Genomic DNA, 18270 nt, shown 5'->3' with positions numbered 1-18270 from the left:
GCACAGCCGCTGGGTAATGTACTGGAGGATACTGCCCCCTGGAGGCCACAGCCAGATCCCTGGTATGCAGCACAGCCGCTGGGTAATGTACTGGAGGATACTGCCCCCTGGAGGCCACAGCCAGATCCCTGGTATGCAGAACAGCCGCTGGGTAATGTACTGGAGGATACTGCCCCCTGGAGGCCATGGCCCTGGCTTTGGCCTATGGTGCTGCTTCTGCACATATATGGGTGTGGGAATCACTCGTGTGCTGCAGACAAATACTGCAGATTAGTTACTAATAGTAACCGCAGGGTAATCACACAGCATCCTCTTACCTGTATACTAGATTAATAACTACAGAGACATCAGATATTTTATATAATTTATTGCAGTGATTTCTCGGTGCCAGCATTGTAAACACACAGAATTATCCATTCTCTGCCGGGGGCAGAACCTTGGTGCCGGCGGTTAGCGGGGAGTTACAGGAGGTGGAGGACTCTCAGTGCAAATAGCAGTGCACCAATTCTTACGCAGAAAGCCTCCTGCGGCAGCGTGACGCCCAACGCTCTACGGAACATGCAGAGATGCTCTGCGAGAGGGTTGGGGGTGGATGCATGAAAAACGTCCAGCAGGACGGTGCTGTGACAGGTGGCAGCAAGTGCTGTGCAGACTCAGTGCGCAGTGGGCTGGACACTGCCGGAAGGACTAGATGGGGTAAGACACGCTAGGGTGACGGGAGAGGCTGGAGACAAGGTTGCTGGTAACATCTACAGGCTCTTTAAGGGTAGACAGCTACAATGAGGTCCAGAGGCCGGGAAGGTCACACTACTGTCCACTGCAGCGCAGTGCTGTCCTTGCCCCCAGCGGAGATCAGAGCAGTGTCATTGTGCAGGAAACAGACGCGAGTCACATGACTGCTGTGCCCGCTGTACCGGTAGCTGGGCGCCTGCAAGGAGAGAAGGGAGTCAGTGATACATAGCGGCTGGCGGAATTATTATATACAGGCGCTAAGCAGAGATGTACTAAGGTGGAGAGAGATAAAGTAGCAGCCAATCAGCTCCTTCTTGCCATGTTACAGGATGGAAGCGGATTGGTGGGTGGTTCTCACTCGCCAAGGCTTAGTACATATGCCCATCCGTCACCATATCCTCCATGGCCTGTCCAGATCAGCAATGTCTTTATTACGGTAATATGTCATTTCCTGGGGTGTCTGGGGGACATAGAGGCCGACATAAGTAGTATATAGAGATTTATCGCAGCATACACTGACACCGCTGCTTATATGCCACACCCCTGAGTATATGCCACACCCCTGAGTATATGCCACACCCCAAGTGTAACATCACACCTCTGCCACTGTGACACCCCCCCCCTGAGTATATACCACACCCCAAGTGTAACATCACACCTCTGCCACTGTGACACCCCCCCCCCTGAGTATATACCACACCCCAAGTGTAACATCACACCTCTGCCACTGTGACACCCCCCTGAGTATATGCCACACACACTGCTACAGGGCCACACCCTGAGTACAAAATATCACACCCCTGCCACTGTGACACCCCCCTGAGTATATGCCACACCCCAAGTGTAACATCACACCCCTGCCACTGTGACACCCCCCCTGAGTATATGCCACACCCCAAGTGTAACATCACACCCCTGCCACTGTGACACCCCCTGAGTATATACCACACACCCTGCTACAGGGCCACACCCCTTATCTATGAAATCCCTGATTGTAACATACCATATTCCTTCCACTGTGTATATGTATATATTACACCCCTGTTACTGGGCCACACCCCCTAAGTATATGCCACATCCCTGCCACTGAGACACACCCCTGAGTATATTTCACACCCCCTGCCATAGGGCCACACCCCGAGTGTAACACATCACACCTCTGCCACTGTGACCCCCCCCCCTTGAGTATATACCACACCCCTGCCACAGGGCAACACCCTCAGTGTAACATCACTCCGTTGCCACTGTGACACCCCCCTGAGTATATGCCACACCCTTAGTATAATGTATCAAACCCCTGAGTATAACATACCATATTCCATGGGTCTACAAACTGTGGTCCACCAGATGTTGTGAAACTACAAATCCCAGCATGCCTTGCCACAGTTTTGCTATAAGGGAGTGTTAAAACTGTGGCAAGGCATGCTGGGATTTGTAGTTTCACAACATCTGGAGAGCCACAGTTTGAAGACCCATGCCATATTCCTTCCACTGTGTATATGTATAGATCACAACCCTGCTACTGGCCCACACCCCCAAGTATATACCACACACTATTGTGACACACCCCTGAGTATATGCCACACACCCCTAAGTATATGCCACACACTATTGTGACACACCCCTGAGTATATGCCACACACTATTGTGACACACCCCTGAGTATATGCCACACCTCCTGCCACTGGGTGACACCCGCTAAGTAAAACATGTCCTACCCACTGCCACATACATGACCACAATTAGAATTAGACCGATAGGCAACAACTCTGGAAGGTTTGATACACCTCCCCCATACTATCTTGCAGCTGTTCTGAAACTTTCTTCAATCCCTGCACCCAAGAGTGTCAGCCTTTGCGTCACGGCGCCTCTGGGATAAAAGCGTTTTATTGATGAATTTGGAATGTATAGTAAATAGTAAAAATGTGCCCCCGTCACCCTCAGGTAGTTTTAAGTGGTGAGGCCTCAGTGACGTGGTGAGGCCCACTTGTGCCACATGTGTTAAGATTAGCAGCCACCACCACTATTTTTAACGATCATTTTTGCCATAAACAATTTTGTTTGGTTCTAGATCACCAACATGAGGCACCACTGCCTTGTGCCTCCCCAGGCTCACAGTTTATTCAGTCCCTGAGACCGCTCTTACCCTAGGCACCACGCAGGGATGATTGTACAGACGCACTCCCCCATAATCATCCCCGGTGGCCAGCAGCTTCCGGTCATGTGACTTGTTCACCGCATTTATATCCGTCCCATCTGCACCGTCCGGCCAAATCCCTGGAGGAGACCGAGAGCTGAGTTAGTGACAGGGGTCCGGTACCCCGGGAGGGGACATGGGGGGGGAGAAAGGACGAGGCAGCTTTATAGGGTGCTTAGAAAAAATCCCCGGATAGGTAAATCAGGCGCAACTTAGTCAATCATCTTATAATTAATTATATTTCCAAAAATAACTATATCTCAAGTGCACAATTCAGATTGCTGCTCCCATAGAAAGACTAATAAGTCTTTGCAGCAAAGTAAAATACAAAAAAAGAAGAGAGAGAGCACTGTGTTGATATTTTAATTTGTTATTATTTTACTCAATAATTAATAAATTCGGTAAATACACAATAAAATCAAATCAGTAAAAATACATACATTTACACAATAAAAACGTAATTATTGAACTATAAATGGCTGATGGCTATAAAAATCTAAAATCAGGCTTTAAGTGGCTACAGTCGGATGTTCAATAATGACGTTTTTATTGTGTAAATGTATGTATTTTTACTGATTTGATTTTATTGTGTATTTACCGAATTTATTAATTATTGAGTAAAATAATAACAAATTAAAATATCAACACAGTGCTCTCCTTTTTTTATAGGGTGCTTACCTGGGATTATATCAGTCATCGGTGTGCTGTCTGACCCCATAGCAGTACCAGTACTTGAGGTGATGCCCAGGGATGAGCACATGCACCACTGACTGGTGAGGGTAATATTCCCCCAGACCTATGAGTGATAAAGGGGTACCCCCATATCCAGACAGACCAGGAGACTGGGACGGGGACTGGGATTATGTCAGTCATCGGTGTGCTGTCTGACCCCATAGCAGTGCCAGTACTTGAGGTGATGCCCAGGGATGAGCACATGCACCACTGACTGGTGAGGGTAATATTCCCCCAGACCTATGAGTGATAAAGAGGGGTACCCCCATATCCAGACAGACCAGGAGACTGGGACGGGGACTGGGATTATGTCAGTCATCGGTGTGCTGTCTGACCCCATAGCAGTGCCAGTACTTGAGGTGATGCCCAGGGATGAGCACATGCACCACTGACTGGTGAGGGTAATATTCCCCCAGACCTATGAGTGATAAAGGGGTACCCCCATATCCAGACAGACCAGGAGACTGGGACGGGGGCTGGGATCTGTATAATGTATGGGGATTATCAGAGGGAACCCTAATCTATCAGTTTGTATTCCCGGCCTCTGGTCACAGATGGCAGTGCCCACCATGGGCAGAACATTCCCACGTAGCCGAACACTGGTGCAGGGCGTTACATGGGCTGAGCCAGCCTCCAGGTTATCCTCAGAGCAGCACTCACCCAGCACATGGAAGCTCAGTGTGCACGAGGCGTTCTCCCACTCCAGGTTCCGCACACTCTCCGCGCTCACAATCTGCTTCCCAGAGTCCGGGTCCCCTGCGGAGAGAAAGTGGAATATTACTGCCCACAGGACACCCCCACATGTGCCGCTGGACCGCCCAGACACCCACATCCCAGGAACAACCCACTGCTCACATGCTACGCCCACCTCACCCAAACTAACAGCACGCTCCCCCATCTCCCCCATCTCCCCCTCATCATCCGCATTGTAATAGGAGAGGGTCTCTAAGGGTCTATGCACTAAGCATTGGAGAGCGATAAAGTACCAATCGGCTTCGCATTGTCATGTTACAGGAAGCTTCTGAAAAATGATTGTTAAAGCATATTGGGTACTTGTGTAGTTTCACGGCGCCAGCTTACGCCGTCAGTATAGCGTACCTGTCAGAATCAGCGTAGTGTTCTCGTGCCCAGCGTAGTCAGACAGAAGTATTACGCGTCCTCCAACATTTTCATACCCCCACTATCCACCTCAGCGTGGAGCTGATTCTCTATAATGTGGCGAGCGCAGCGAGCCCCACGAGGGGATGCAGATTACCTTACGCGCCCGCTCGCCACACTATATAAAGTCAACTTCACGCCGACGTGGATAGTGGGTGTATGAAAAGGTCGGGAGGACGCGTATCGCTGCGCTCGCCACGCTTTGGGCTGCCGTGCATAGTGGGGGTGTTTCAGGAACACATTCACACATCTCAGCAATAGATACTCAGACGCAGGAGCGGATCATTAATGGAGAGTCGGAGACGCTCCTGCGTGTCAAACAGATGGAGCGCCTCCCCGCCGGTGCCAGCATGATCCCCTCTCCGCCAAAGAGAGGGGATCATGCTGGCGCTGCCGGTGTCAGAGAGGCGCTGACTAGGCTTAACAGGTACGCCGGGGACAGAGATGCAGTTCACGCCAACAGCCCGGTAGTTACTTGTGTAGTTTGAGATAGGAGGTGGGTTGGCACAGGCTTTAGAAACAATTAATAGGTGCAAATTAAATGGTAATAATTGTTATGAACCAACATGAGAAAAAGGCCATACGGGGAAAGCCCTGACTGGCAATTGCTGGTTGGTGGTGCTCCCAAATAAAGTTCAGTGTATCTACTGAAAAGGGGGGGTAGTCTACAAGAGGAGACTGAAGAAGAACCAAAAGGTTTTTGGGGCACGCTTAATATAGTATTAATGCAGTTTAATGAGTGTATGGATGGCGTAAAAATAAAACGTAACTTTTAATATAAAGCTTTTTTTTAAATGAGTTATGTATATTTTTGTCGACACACCATTTATACATTTGTTGGAGTCCAGTGGAACAGTACGTCTGTCGATACCGCTGAGGTGCAGCCACAACCCTTTTGACCCCTCCCTTCTCTTTTCCTCTCTGCATTTAGCAGTTTATATCCACCAATGCCGACACTGCAGTGGATAACGTAGTGGTGGTGTGCTGTGACCAGTGTCTTATCTCGTCTGCCAGAACTATATTATATATAAGAATTGTTACTAGGCAAACGTTACCCAAAAAAACATTTTTCGCTCTTGTTGCAATTTTTTCTAGGAATTGACCTAATATCGGCAGGAGTTCGTCATTTACGTTGGACTCCAACAAATGTATAAATGGTGTGTCGACAAAAATATACATAATAACTCATTTTAAAAAAAGCTTTATATTAAAAGTTACGTTTTATTTTTACGCCATCCATACACTCATTAAACTGCATTAATACTATATTAAGCGTGCCCCAAAAACCTTTTGGTTCTTCTTCAGTCTCCTCTCGTAGACTACCCCCCCTTTTCATTTTTACTTGTGTAGTTTCACAGCGCCAACCTACACTGATAACGCTGCTTATACTGCCGCCGTGAAACTACACAAGTAAGGCAGCCGTTGGGCTACGCTATTAGAGTAGCTTCAAACGTAGCGCAAGCTGGCGCCGTGAAACTACACAAGTACCGCGTATTGTTATTTTATCTCTCACCAAGGCTCAGTACTCCTCTTATAATTTGACAGATCGATAGGAGATAGGTAGATATCCATCAGGACCCCCCAGAGACATGCGCCCCATTACCCGCCGGTGACATATGCCCGCTGCAGCAGCGTATACTTACAGTAGAGGATCTCATAGTCGCCGCTGTTGGTCATGAAGCAGGAGCTGTCCGACGCCCAGTCCAGGTGGGTGATGTAGCTGGAATGACCCTGCGGTAATGAAGAGTGGTTAGAACCCCAGCTCTGTGACACACACACACACACACACCCCCCACCCTGTGGCCAGGACGTCCAATCAGCAGCTGGGAGCACCGCCAGGGGCGCACACAGCACAATATCACATAGAAATATATAGTCCGTGGCTCCAGCGCTCAGCTATAGGACCGGATGCAGAGACCTGTGCCGCGGGGAGACAGGGATCGCACTCACCGTACACTTCCCCACCCGTCTGTACTCGCGGCCTTCCTCCGCCACCTCGTACAGGTAAATAAAGTTGTCATGTGACCCAACTGCCAAATACTGACCATCTGCGGCAGAGACAAGACAGCATCACATATGGGGACAATCAGACACACACACACAGATAATCAGACAGTGACACACACACACACACACAGGTAATCAGACACAGTGACACGGGGACAGACACACAGATAATCAGACACAGTGACACAGGGACAGACACACACAGACACAGATAATCAGACACAGTGACACACACACAGATAATCAGACACAGTGACACAGGGACAGACACACACAGATAATCAGACACAGTGACACAAGGACAGACACACACAGATAATCAGACACAGTGACACAAGGACAGACACACACAGATAATCAGACACAGGGACACGGGGACAGACACACACAGATAATCAGACACAGTGACACAGGGACAGACACACACAGATAATCAGACACAGTGACACAGGGACAGACACACACAGATAATCAGACACAGTGACACAGGGACAGACACACACAGATAATCAGACAGACACACACAGATAATCAGACACAGTGACACAGGGACAGACACACACAGATAATCAGACACAGTGACACAGGGACAGACACACACAGATAATCAGACACAGTGACACAGGGACAGACACACACAGATAATCAGACACAGTGACACAGGGACAGACACACAGATAATCAGACACAGTGACAGACACACAGATAATCAGACACAGTGACACAGGGACAGACACAGATAATCAGACACAGTGACACGGGGACAGACACACACACACAGATAATCAGACACAGTGACAGACACACACAGATAATCAGACACAGTGACACAGGGACAGACACACACAGATAATCAGACACAGTGACACAGGGACAGACACACACAGATAATCAGACACAGTGACACAGGGACAGACACAGATAATCAGACACAGTGACACAGGGACAGACACAGATAATCAGACACAGTGACACAGGGACAGACACAGATAATCAGACACAGTGACATGGGGACAGACACACAGATAATCAGACACAGTGACATGGGGACAGACACACACACACAGATAATCAGACAGACACAGTGACAGACACACACACACAGATAATCAGACACAGTGACAGACACACACTGATAATCAGACACAGTGACACTGGGACAGACACACACAGATAATCAGACACAGTGACACAGGGACAGACACACACAAATAATCAGACACAGTGACACAGGGACACACACAGATAATCAGACACAGTGACACAGGGACAGACACAGATAATCAGACACAGTGACACAGGGACAGACACACACAGACACAGATAATCAGACACAGTGACACGGGGACAGACACACACAGATAATCAGACACAGTGACACGGGGACAGACACACACACACACACAGATATAGGCGTGCGCACATTGAGTGTTAGGGGTGCACAGGCACCCCCTAATGCTGTGCCCACCATTATGAACACCTCCCGGCCGCTAACAATACCAGCAATACCTTTAACCAAAGACTTTAGCTTTTTAGAACTGTATTCCATTAAAAGAAGTGCCTACCAATTATATGTGTGTTTGCATTGTTAATTGAACTAGACCATTGTCATATCACTACACACCTGCGTCACACATATCACTACACACCTGCGTCACACATATCACTACACACCTGCGTCACACATATCACTACATACCTGCGTCACACATATCACTACACACCTGCGTCACACATATCACTACACACCTGCGTCACACATATCACTACACACCTGCGTCACACATATCACTACACACCTGCATCATCCGTATATGTGTATGACTGTATTTTCATGTACTGTTACACAGAGTAATACCCCTTTTACACCAAAATCCCTGGTCAGACCCCGGTCTTTGAACACAGGAGTTTCCAGGGTTGGACCCAGCTTCATTCCCCATTTACACAGCACTGTGACCCAGGTCTGCGCCGTTTACACTGAACCTGGGTCAGCACTGCTTTTCCCTATGGATGACATTAAAACTGATAAACTGCCATCCAACTTTCCTCAATGATTTAAAATAAAAATTAAAAGACATGACAAGTTAGCATTGAAAAATGTTGGTTTGTTTACTTTGTAAAATTTTTTTATCAAAATGTTTTATTCAGTTCTCAAGCTCACATAGCGGTATAAAACTGCAGCATCCCCCATGTGCTCCCCCCCAAAAAAAAAAAAAAATAATATAAATGATACTGCATCCAATTATGAATTCTGTGTGCACTGCTCATATCCTTCCTGGCTGCTGTCTTTTGCCATTGCAGCGCACTGTGGAAAGGCGTCCAGCACTTCTGGTATCCTTTCAGCACTACCCAGATGTCCCAACCTGGGTTAGGACCATTTACACCGCCCACGACCCAGGTCCAACCAGTGTTCAACCCTGGTCAGGACCTGGGTAGAAGACCAGTGTTACTGGATCTGGGTTGGCCCCTTTTACACCAACGTTGACCTGGGTCCAACCTGGGTTATTACTTGGTGTAAAAGGGGTATTATTAGAGACTTACAACTGAAATAGGCCGGATATTATGGTGCGACTGAGAGACTTTTTATATTGTAGCAAGTGCCAATAGATGCCAAGACACGCCTGATTGGCGGTGTTAGACACACCCAATAGGTGGAGCTATGCACACTCCTTTGACGGTGCACCCCCTAATAAAATGTGCTGCGCACACCTATGCACACAGATAATCAGACAGTGACACGGGGACAGACACACACACACACACAGTGACACGGCCTGGGACAGACAGACACACACACACACACTGATAATCAGACACAGTGACACGGGGACAGATACACACACACACAGATAATCAGACATACAGGGACAATCAGACACACACACTGATAATCAGACGTACAGTGACACAGGGACAATCAGACACAGACTCACTGACACAAGGAGAAGGACCAGGACTTTACCAGGACTGTAACTTGTCACACTGATCTGCTCCCCAGCATCAGAAATGGTTGTCACAATGACATGGGACTGGGTGTCCAGGACAAGGAACCTGCAAGGAGAGAAAAGGGCAAAAGGGACAGGGGACAGTCATTCAGCGTCAGCACTACGGGGGAGGGAGCGTCACTCGGCACTACGGGGGAGGGAGCGTCACTCGGCACTACGGGGGAGGGAGCGTCACTCGGCACTACGGGGGAGGGAGCGTCACTCGGCACTACGGGGGAGGGAGCGTCACTCGGCACTACGGGGGAGGGAGCGTCACTAGGCACTACGGGGGAGGGAGCGTCACTCGGCACTACGGGGGAGGGAGCGTCACTCGGCACTACGGGGGAGGGGACGGAGCGTCACTCGGCACTACGGGGGGAGGGGGGGGGGCGGAGAGTCACCCAGCATTAGTACCTGGGGGGGAGCAGATAACACAAAGTAACGTTGACAGCATCCTCATAGGGAGCGTCACTAAGCTGCAAAGATATCACACAACGCCGAAACCTGGTATCTCACCTCCCAGTTGTGGTTCCCACTGCTACAACATTGCCGGATGGATGGAACCCAGCCGCGCGTGCAGAGTCCTATAGGGACAGGAAGAGGGTATATCACACTGATGTATATATAATATATATACCCTATTACAGCGACCGCTGGGCAGTGATGTCAGAACATCACATGGTGGTAACCACAGGTGGATAGATGGGAACTTACTCCACCATCGATGGCTGGTGTCAGGGGACCCCAGTGTAAGCGGACACACAACCACAAGCTGTACCAGAGCCGGCACATGATGGCCGCACACACCCCAGCGCGTCAGCTATAGCACCACACGCCCCAGCTATAGCGCCGCACGCGCCCCTGCACCTCAGCTATAGCGCCGCACGCGCCCCTGCACCTCAGCTATAGCGCCGCACGCGCCCCAGCTATAGCGCCGCACGCGCCCCAGCTATAGGGCCACACGCGCCCCAGCTATAGCGCCGCACGCGCCCCCAGCTATAGCGCCGCACGCGCCCCAGCTATAGCACCGCACACGCCCCTCTGGCTTCAGCTATAGCGCCACACGCCCCAGCGCCTCAGCTATAGCGCCGCAAGCGCCCCACCGGCTTCAGCTATAAATATTTCTCTAATGGATGCAGGGGGCAGATGTAACAGGTGCAGAGAAAGTATGCTTTGGGTTGGGGTGTGTTCAAACTGAAACAAAAATCTCTGGCCCTGGTGACAGCCGATTCCACCTATTTGTACTAGATTCGACTATTCCAGGGTGCTGGATTTCCTTTCCTAGCAGCCAGTGCGCACTAAGGTGATCTCCTGCATTTGTGGTCTGAATCAGGCCCATGAGACACCAGTTCCTCCATTACAAGTCCTGGAAATCACAGACAACAGAGCGCTCACCTCCAGTGTGGTGGTCCAGACGGGCTGGTGGTCCTTACTGTTCCAGAGATGTACCAGTTTATCATAGCCGCAGGTCAGGAAGAGGTCGAGAGAGGGGTGACAGCTGAGACCCCAGAGTTCGTCCGTGTGACCCTGAGCGAGAAGGGGACAGGAGGAGTGAGGTCACCAGCCAGGGTATGTTACATCATGGCGGCCTGTACCCGGTACCCAGAACCCTGACGTGACGGGGGAATGCTGGGTAACATCATGGCGGCCTGTACCCGGTACCCAGAACCCTGACGTGACGGGGGAATGCTGGGTAACATCATGGCGCCCTGTACCCGTTACCCAGAACCCTGACGTGACGGGGGAATGCTGGGTAACATCATGGCGCCCTGTACCCGTTACCCAGAACCCTGACGTGACGGGGGAATGCTGGGTCACATCATGGCGGCCTGTACCCGTTACCCAGAACACTGACGTGACGGGGGAATGCTGGGTCACATCATGGCGGCCTGTACCCGTTACCCAGAACCCTGATGAGACGGGGGAATGCTGGGTCACATCATGGCGCCCTGTACCCGTTACCCAGAACCCTGACGTGACGGGGGAATGCCGGGTCACATCATGGCGCCCTGTACCCGTTACCCAGAGCCCTGACGTGACGGGGGAATGCCGGGTCACATCATGGCGCCCTGTACCCGTTACCCAGAACCCTGACGGGGGAATGCTGGGTCACATCATGGCGGCCTGTACCCGTTACCCAGAGCCCTGACGTGACGGGGGAATGCTGGGTCACATCATGGCGCCCTGTACCCGTTACCCAGAACCCTGACGTGACGGGGGAATGCTGGGTCGCATCATGGCGCCCTGTACCCGTTACCCAGAACCCTGACGGGGGAATGCTGGGTCACATCATGGCGCCCTGTACCCGTTACCCAGAACCCTGACGGGGGAATGCTGGGTCACATCATGGCGGCCTGTACCCGTTACCCAGAACCCTGACGTGACGGGGGAATGCTGGGTCACATCATGGCGCCCTGTACCCGTTACCCAGAACCCTGACGTGACGGGAGAATGCTGGGTCACATCATGGCGGCCTGTACCCGTTACCCAGAACCCCGACGTGACGGGGGAATGCTGGGTAACATCATGGCGGCCTGTACCCGTTACCCAGAACCCCGACGTGACGGGGGAATGCTGGGTCGCATCATGGCGGCCTGTACCCGTTACCCAGAACCCTGACGTGACGGGGGAATGCTGGGTCCCATCATGGCGGCCTGTACCCATTACCCAGAACCCTGACGTGACGGGGGAATGCTGGGTCACATCATGGCGGCCTGTACCCGTTACCCAGAACCCTGACGTGACGGGGGAATGCTGGGTCACATCATGGCGCCCTGTACCCATTACCCAGAACCTGACGTGACGGGGGAATGCTGGGTCACATCATGGCGCCCTGTACCCGTTACCCAGAACCCTGACGTGACGGGGGAATGCTGGGTCACATCATGGCGCCCTGTACCAGTTACCCAGAACCCTGACGTGACGGGGGAATGCTGGGTCACATCATGGCGCCCTGTACCCGTTACCCAGAACCCTGACGTGACGGGGGAATGCTGGGTCACATCATGGCGCCCTGTACCCGTTACCCAGAACCCTGACGTGACGGGGGAATGCTGGGTCACATCATGGCGGCCTGTACCCGTTACCCAGAACCCCGACGTGACGGGGGAATGCTGGGTCACATCATGGCGCCCTGTACCCGTTACCCAGAACCCTGACGTGACGGGGGAATGCTGGGTCACATCATGGCGCCCTGTACCCGTTACCCAGAACCTGACGTGACTGGGGAACGCTGGGTCGCATCATGGCGGCCTGTACCCATTACCCAGAACCCCGACGTGACGGGGGAATGCTGGGTCGCATCATGGCGGCCTGTACCCGTTACCCAGAACCCTGACGTGACGGGGGAACGCTGGGTCGCATCATGGCGGCCTGTACCCATTACCCAGAACCCCGACGTGACGGGGGAATGCTGGGTCGCATCATGGCGGGGGAATACTGGGTAACATCATGGGGGTCTGTACCCGTTACCCAGAACCCCGACGTGACGGGGGAATGCTGGGTAACATCATGGCGCCCTGTACCCGTTACCCAGAGCCCTGACGTGATGGGGGAATGCTGGGTAACATCATGGGGGCCTGCACCCGTTACCCAGAACCCTGACGTGACGGGGGAATGCTGGGTCACATCATGGCGGTCAGCGGTTGACCAGGACCAGCTATATGGCTAATCTGTGACCTGGCTTCTGGGCTGGATGATGAGATTTGCCCCGGTAAGAGCTGACACATATTTGCCGACACACATATGGTACCTGTATCAGACAGCTTAGCCCGTTCTCCAGGCTTCCGCTCATGACACAGTTCTTTGTGGTGCCAACATACAGCGTCTCTCCTCCCCGCCCCTCCACAACGGTCCTCACCGGCCCAAAGCATTCCGGAATCTGAAAGGAAGAGAATTAGCGAGCGCCCCTCTATTACAATTTCCCCCCCGGGAATGCGCCATCCCTTCATACCCGCGTCTCTCGCACTTTCTTGTAATGTTGGTCCCATCGGATGATTCGCCCGTCCTTGCCCCCTCCAGATAACAGCGTGCCATCCCTGCATACGCACAGAGCAAAGACCCCGCCATCGTGAGCGCCGCACACCGCTAGAGAGATCCGGTGGCTGCCTGGAAGAGAACACATACGGACGAGTGACCTACAGATCCATTTGTTCTACCCCTGCGTCCTCTCATTCATGCCCCCGCTCACCTTTACCCCATACATAGAGGTGGCCGTTGGAGTCTCCGGTAACCACATCGCCGTTCTCAGCAAACGCCACACATAGGACGTAGCGCGGCTTCTCGTGTTTCTGTGGAGGGAAGAGGCGACCTGTGACCCTGGTGTCCAGCCGCCAATCTGGGCAGATACCCCAAGTCTCTCCATAGAGCTGAACTCTCCAGCTGTGAGCCTGTCCCCCTCGCCACCTGCCCGTCCCCCTATATAACCGCCCCCCTCCCCCTATATAACTGCCACCTGCCCGCCCCCTCCCCCAATATAACCGACCCCCTCCCCCTATATAACTGCCACCTGCCCGTCCCCCTACATAAAAGCCACTAGCTCGTCTCTCTCTCCGCCTATATAAACCGCCACCTGCCCGTCCCCCTATATAACAGCCGCCTGCCCGTCCCCCTATATAACCGCCACCTGCCCGTCCCCTTCCCCCTACATAACCGCCCCGTCTCCCTCCCCCTATATCACCGCCACATGCCCCTTCCCCTATATCACCGCCAACTGCCCGCCCCCTATATAACCTGCCTGCCCCCTCCCCCTATATAACCGCCACCTGCCCGCCCCCCTCCCCCTATATAACCGCCACCTGCCCATCCCCCTCCCCCTATATAACCGCCACCTGCCCATCCCCCTCCCCCTATATAACCGCCACCTGCCCATCCCCCTCCCCCTATATAACCGCCACCTGCCCGTACCCCTCCCCCTATTTAACCGCCACCTGCCCGTCCCCCTATATAACCGCCCCCCTCCCCCTATATAACCGCCACCTGCCCATCCCCCTCCCCCTATATAACCGCCACCTGCCCATCCCCCTCCCCCTATATAACCGCCACCTGCCCATCCCCCTCCCCCTATATAACCGCCACCTGCCCATCCCCCTCCCCCTATATAACCGCCACCTGCCCATCCCCCTCCCCCTATTTAACCGCCACCTGCCCGTCCCCCTATATAACCGCCCCCTCCCCCTATATAACTGCCACCTGCCGTCCCCTCCCCCTATATAACCGACCCCCTCCCCCTATATAACTGCCACCTGCCCGTCCCCCTACATAAAAGCCACTAGCTTGTCTCTCTCTCCGCCTATATAAACCGCCACCTGCCCGTCCCCCTATATAACAGCCGCCTGCCCGTCCCCCTATATAACAGCCACCTGCCCATCCCCTTCCCCCTATATAACCGCCACCTGCCCCTTCCCCTATATCACCGCCAACTGCCCGCCCCCTATATAACCTGCCTGCCCCCTCCCCCTATATAACCGCCACCTGCCCATCCCCCTCCCCCTATATAACCGCCACCTGCCTGCCCACCTCCCCCTATATAAACGCCACCTGCCCATCCCCCTCTATAACCGCCACCTGCCCATCCCCCTCCCCCTATATAACCGCCACCTGCCCACCCCCCTCCCCCTATATAACCGCCACCTGCCCACCCCCCTCCCCCTATATAACCGCCACCTGCCCACCCCCCTCCCCCTATATAACCGCCACCTGCCCACCCCCCTCCCCCTATATAACCGCCACCTGCCCATCCCCCTCCCCCTATATAACCGCCACCTGCCCGCCCACCTCCCCCTATATAACCGCCACCTGCCCATCCCCCTCCCCCTATATAACCGCCACCTGCCTGCCCACCTCCCCCTATATAAACGCCACCTGCCCATCCCCCTCTATAACCGCCACCTGCCCATCCCCCTCCCCCTATATAACCGCCACCTGCCCATCCCCCTATATAACCGCCACCTGCCCATCCCCCGCCCCCTATATAACCGCCACCTGCCCACCCCCCTCCCCCTATATAACCGCCACCTGCCCACCCCCTCCCCCTATATCACCGCCACCTGCCCCATCCCCTATATCACCACCAACTGCCCAGCCCCCTATATAACTGAAACCTTCCCGCCTCCTCCCCCTATATAACCGCCACCTGCCCACCCCCCTATATAAACGAAACATTCCCACCCCCCTATATGACCGGAACCTTCCCGCCCCCCTACCCCTATATAACCGCCACCTGCCCATCTCCCTCCCCCTATTTAAACCACCACCTTCCCGTCCCTATATAACCGCCACCTGCCCGTACCCCTCCCCCTATTTAAACCACCACCTTCCCGTCCCTATATAACCGCCACCTGCCCGTACCCCTCCCCCTATTTAACCGCCACCTGCCCTCCCCCTATATAACTGCCACCTGCCCGTCCCCCTCCCCCTGTATAACCGACACCTGCCCGTGCCCCATCCCCTGTATAACCGCGACCTGCCCATCCCCCTCCCCCTATATAACCGCCACCTGCCCGTCCGTCTTCCCCTATATCACCGCCACCTATATAACTGCCACCTGCCCGCCTCCCTCTATATAAAAACCTAAACCTGCCTGCCCCCTATATAACCGCCACCTGCGCCTCCCCCTATATAACCGCCACCTGCCCGCCCCCCCTATATACCCAAAACCTTCCCGCCCCCTCCATCTATATAACCGCCACCTGCCCATCCCCCTATATAACCGCCCCCCTCCCCTTATATAACCGCATCCTGCCCGTCCCCCTCCCCCTATTTAAACCGCCACCTGCCCGTACCCCTCCCCCTATTTAACAGCCACCAGCCCGTACCCCTATATAACCGCCACCTGCCCGTACCCCTCCCCCTATACAAACAGCCACCTGCCCGATTCCACTTATCTACTACTCGTTCTGTGAAGTAATTCTTCCTCTAATCTACCTAGATCCTCAATCATTTGTTTTACCCCTCCTGGTGTGTCTACCCTGTTGCATACCTTTGTGTAATCTGCAAAAAGGCACATTTTACCCTCAATTCCATTTGCAATATCACCAATAAAGATATTAAAAAGCACCGGTCCAAGTACAGATCCCTGGGGTACTCCACTTGTAACCTTTCCCTCCTTTGACTGTACTCCGTTTACTACAACTCTGTTTTCTGTCCTGCAATTATGCTCTTATCCATTCAACTATCTTAGAATCCAATCCCAAGCTTTCAAGTTTATTTAACAGTCTGTGATGTGGGACAGTGTCAAAAGCTTTACTAAAGTCTAGATAAGCTACATCTACAGCCCCACCTTGATCTATTACTTTAGTCACCCAGTCAAAAAAGTCAATAAGATTTGTTTGACATGATCTTCCCCCAGTAAACCCATGCTGTTTTGGATCCTGTAAATTGCTGGTTTTGAGATATTCTACAACTCTTTCTTTTAAGAGTGTTTCCATCAATTTCCCTACTACTGATGTAAGGCTCACTGGTCGATAGTTGCTTACCTCTTCCTTGCTTCCACTTTTGTGCAGTGGGACTACATTCGCTGTTTTCCAGTCCTCTGGGATTACTCCAGTAGCTAGTGACTGGTTGAATAATTCTGTTATTGGTTTTACCAGCTCCCCTTTGAGCTCTTTTAGTATCCTTGGATGTATCCCATCAGGCCCCATTGATTTATCCACTTTCAGTTTTGAGAGTTCTGTGAGGACTTTCTCCTCTGTAAATGTACTTGTCTCTCCCTCAGTTTTCTCACTATGGGGCCCATTTATCAAACCATATTTGCGGCTAAATCCCCCAAAAACCACACGTTTTCAGGGTTTAGCCGCAAATATTAAGTATCTCCTAAATGTATCAAAGGGAGACCTCCGATCCCTGCTGCGATCCCCCCCCCCCCCTGCAGCGCCGCCGGCCGCATCCCCCATAGGTTTCTATGGGGGATGTGAAGCTGCCCGATGTATCAACATCGGACAGACCGGCATCGCACCCCTGGGCTATGGCTACACATCGCACTGCCCGAGCAGGGCAGTGCGGTAAGAGGGGTTGGTGGGGGTCAGCGCATAACTGCGCATGCGCTGACCCCCTGGCTTCCGGGTTAGGGCTTCGCAGGGACGGGCTCCTTTTGGCGCCCTGTCCCTGCGCCTTAAAATTGATACATTGCCCCGATATGATCGTGGGCAGTAAAACTCCGCCCAGATCGCATTGTAAATGCGATCTTGATAAATGTGCCCCTATACTTGCAACTTAACTGTGGCCCCTTCCCCTACTCTTTCAGCAGTGAATACTTAACTGTGGCCCCTTCCCCTCTCTTTCAGCAGTGAATACTGAGCAGAAATAATTATTAATATTATCGGCTATTACATTGTCCCCCTCAAGAAAACTTCCACTCTCTGTCTTCAGTCTAATTATTCCACTTTTTGTTTTTCTCCTTTCACTTATATACCTAAAAAAAGTTTCCCCCCCTTTACCCACTGACTGGGCCATTTTCTCTTA

General features: G+C 52.6%; 1 protein-coding gene across 2 annotated transcripts in view; it reads right to left on the bottom strand.

Moving 5' to 3' along the window:
* Positions 1-352: 352 nt before the first annotated feature.
* Positions 353-18270, bottom strand: part of EML2 (EMAP like 2) — a 69027-nt gene continuing 51109 nt past the window's right edge. For both annotated transcript variants that reach the window (XM_083160410.1, XM_083160411.1), the window contains 11 exons: positions 14000-14099; positions 13763-13917; positions 13562-13690; positions 11206-11337; positions 10327-10394; positions 9789-9877; positions 6770-6867; positions 6463-6550; positions 4322-4417; positions 2879-3009; positions 353-928 (listed from right to left, as the gene is read on the bottom strand). In XM_083160410.1, the coding sequence (XP_083016536.1) occupies positions 803-928; positions 2879-3009; positions 4322-4417; positions 6463-6550; positions 6770-6867; positions 9789-9877; positions 10327-10394; positions 11206-11337; positions 13562-13690; positions 13763-13917; positions 14000-14099 (1212 nt within the window). In that variant the 3' untranslated portion in view covers positions 353-802. The remainder of the gene's footprint in view (positions 929-2878; positions 3010-4321; positions 4418-6462; positions 6551-6769; positions 6868-9788; positions 9878-10326; positions 10395-11205; positions 11338-13561; positions 13691-13762; positions 13918-13999; positions 14100-18270) is intronic.

This window comes from Crinia signifera, chromosome 9 (genome assembly GCF_055691185.1).
Source record: "Crinia signifera chromosome 9, ASM5569118v1, whole genome shotgun sequence".
NCBI lineage: Eukaryota > Metazoa > Chordata > Amphibia > Anura > Myobatrachidae > Crinia > Crinia signifera.
Note: the sequence above shows the minus strand (reverse complement) of the source record. Positions and strands in the feature narration are given on the sequence as shown.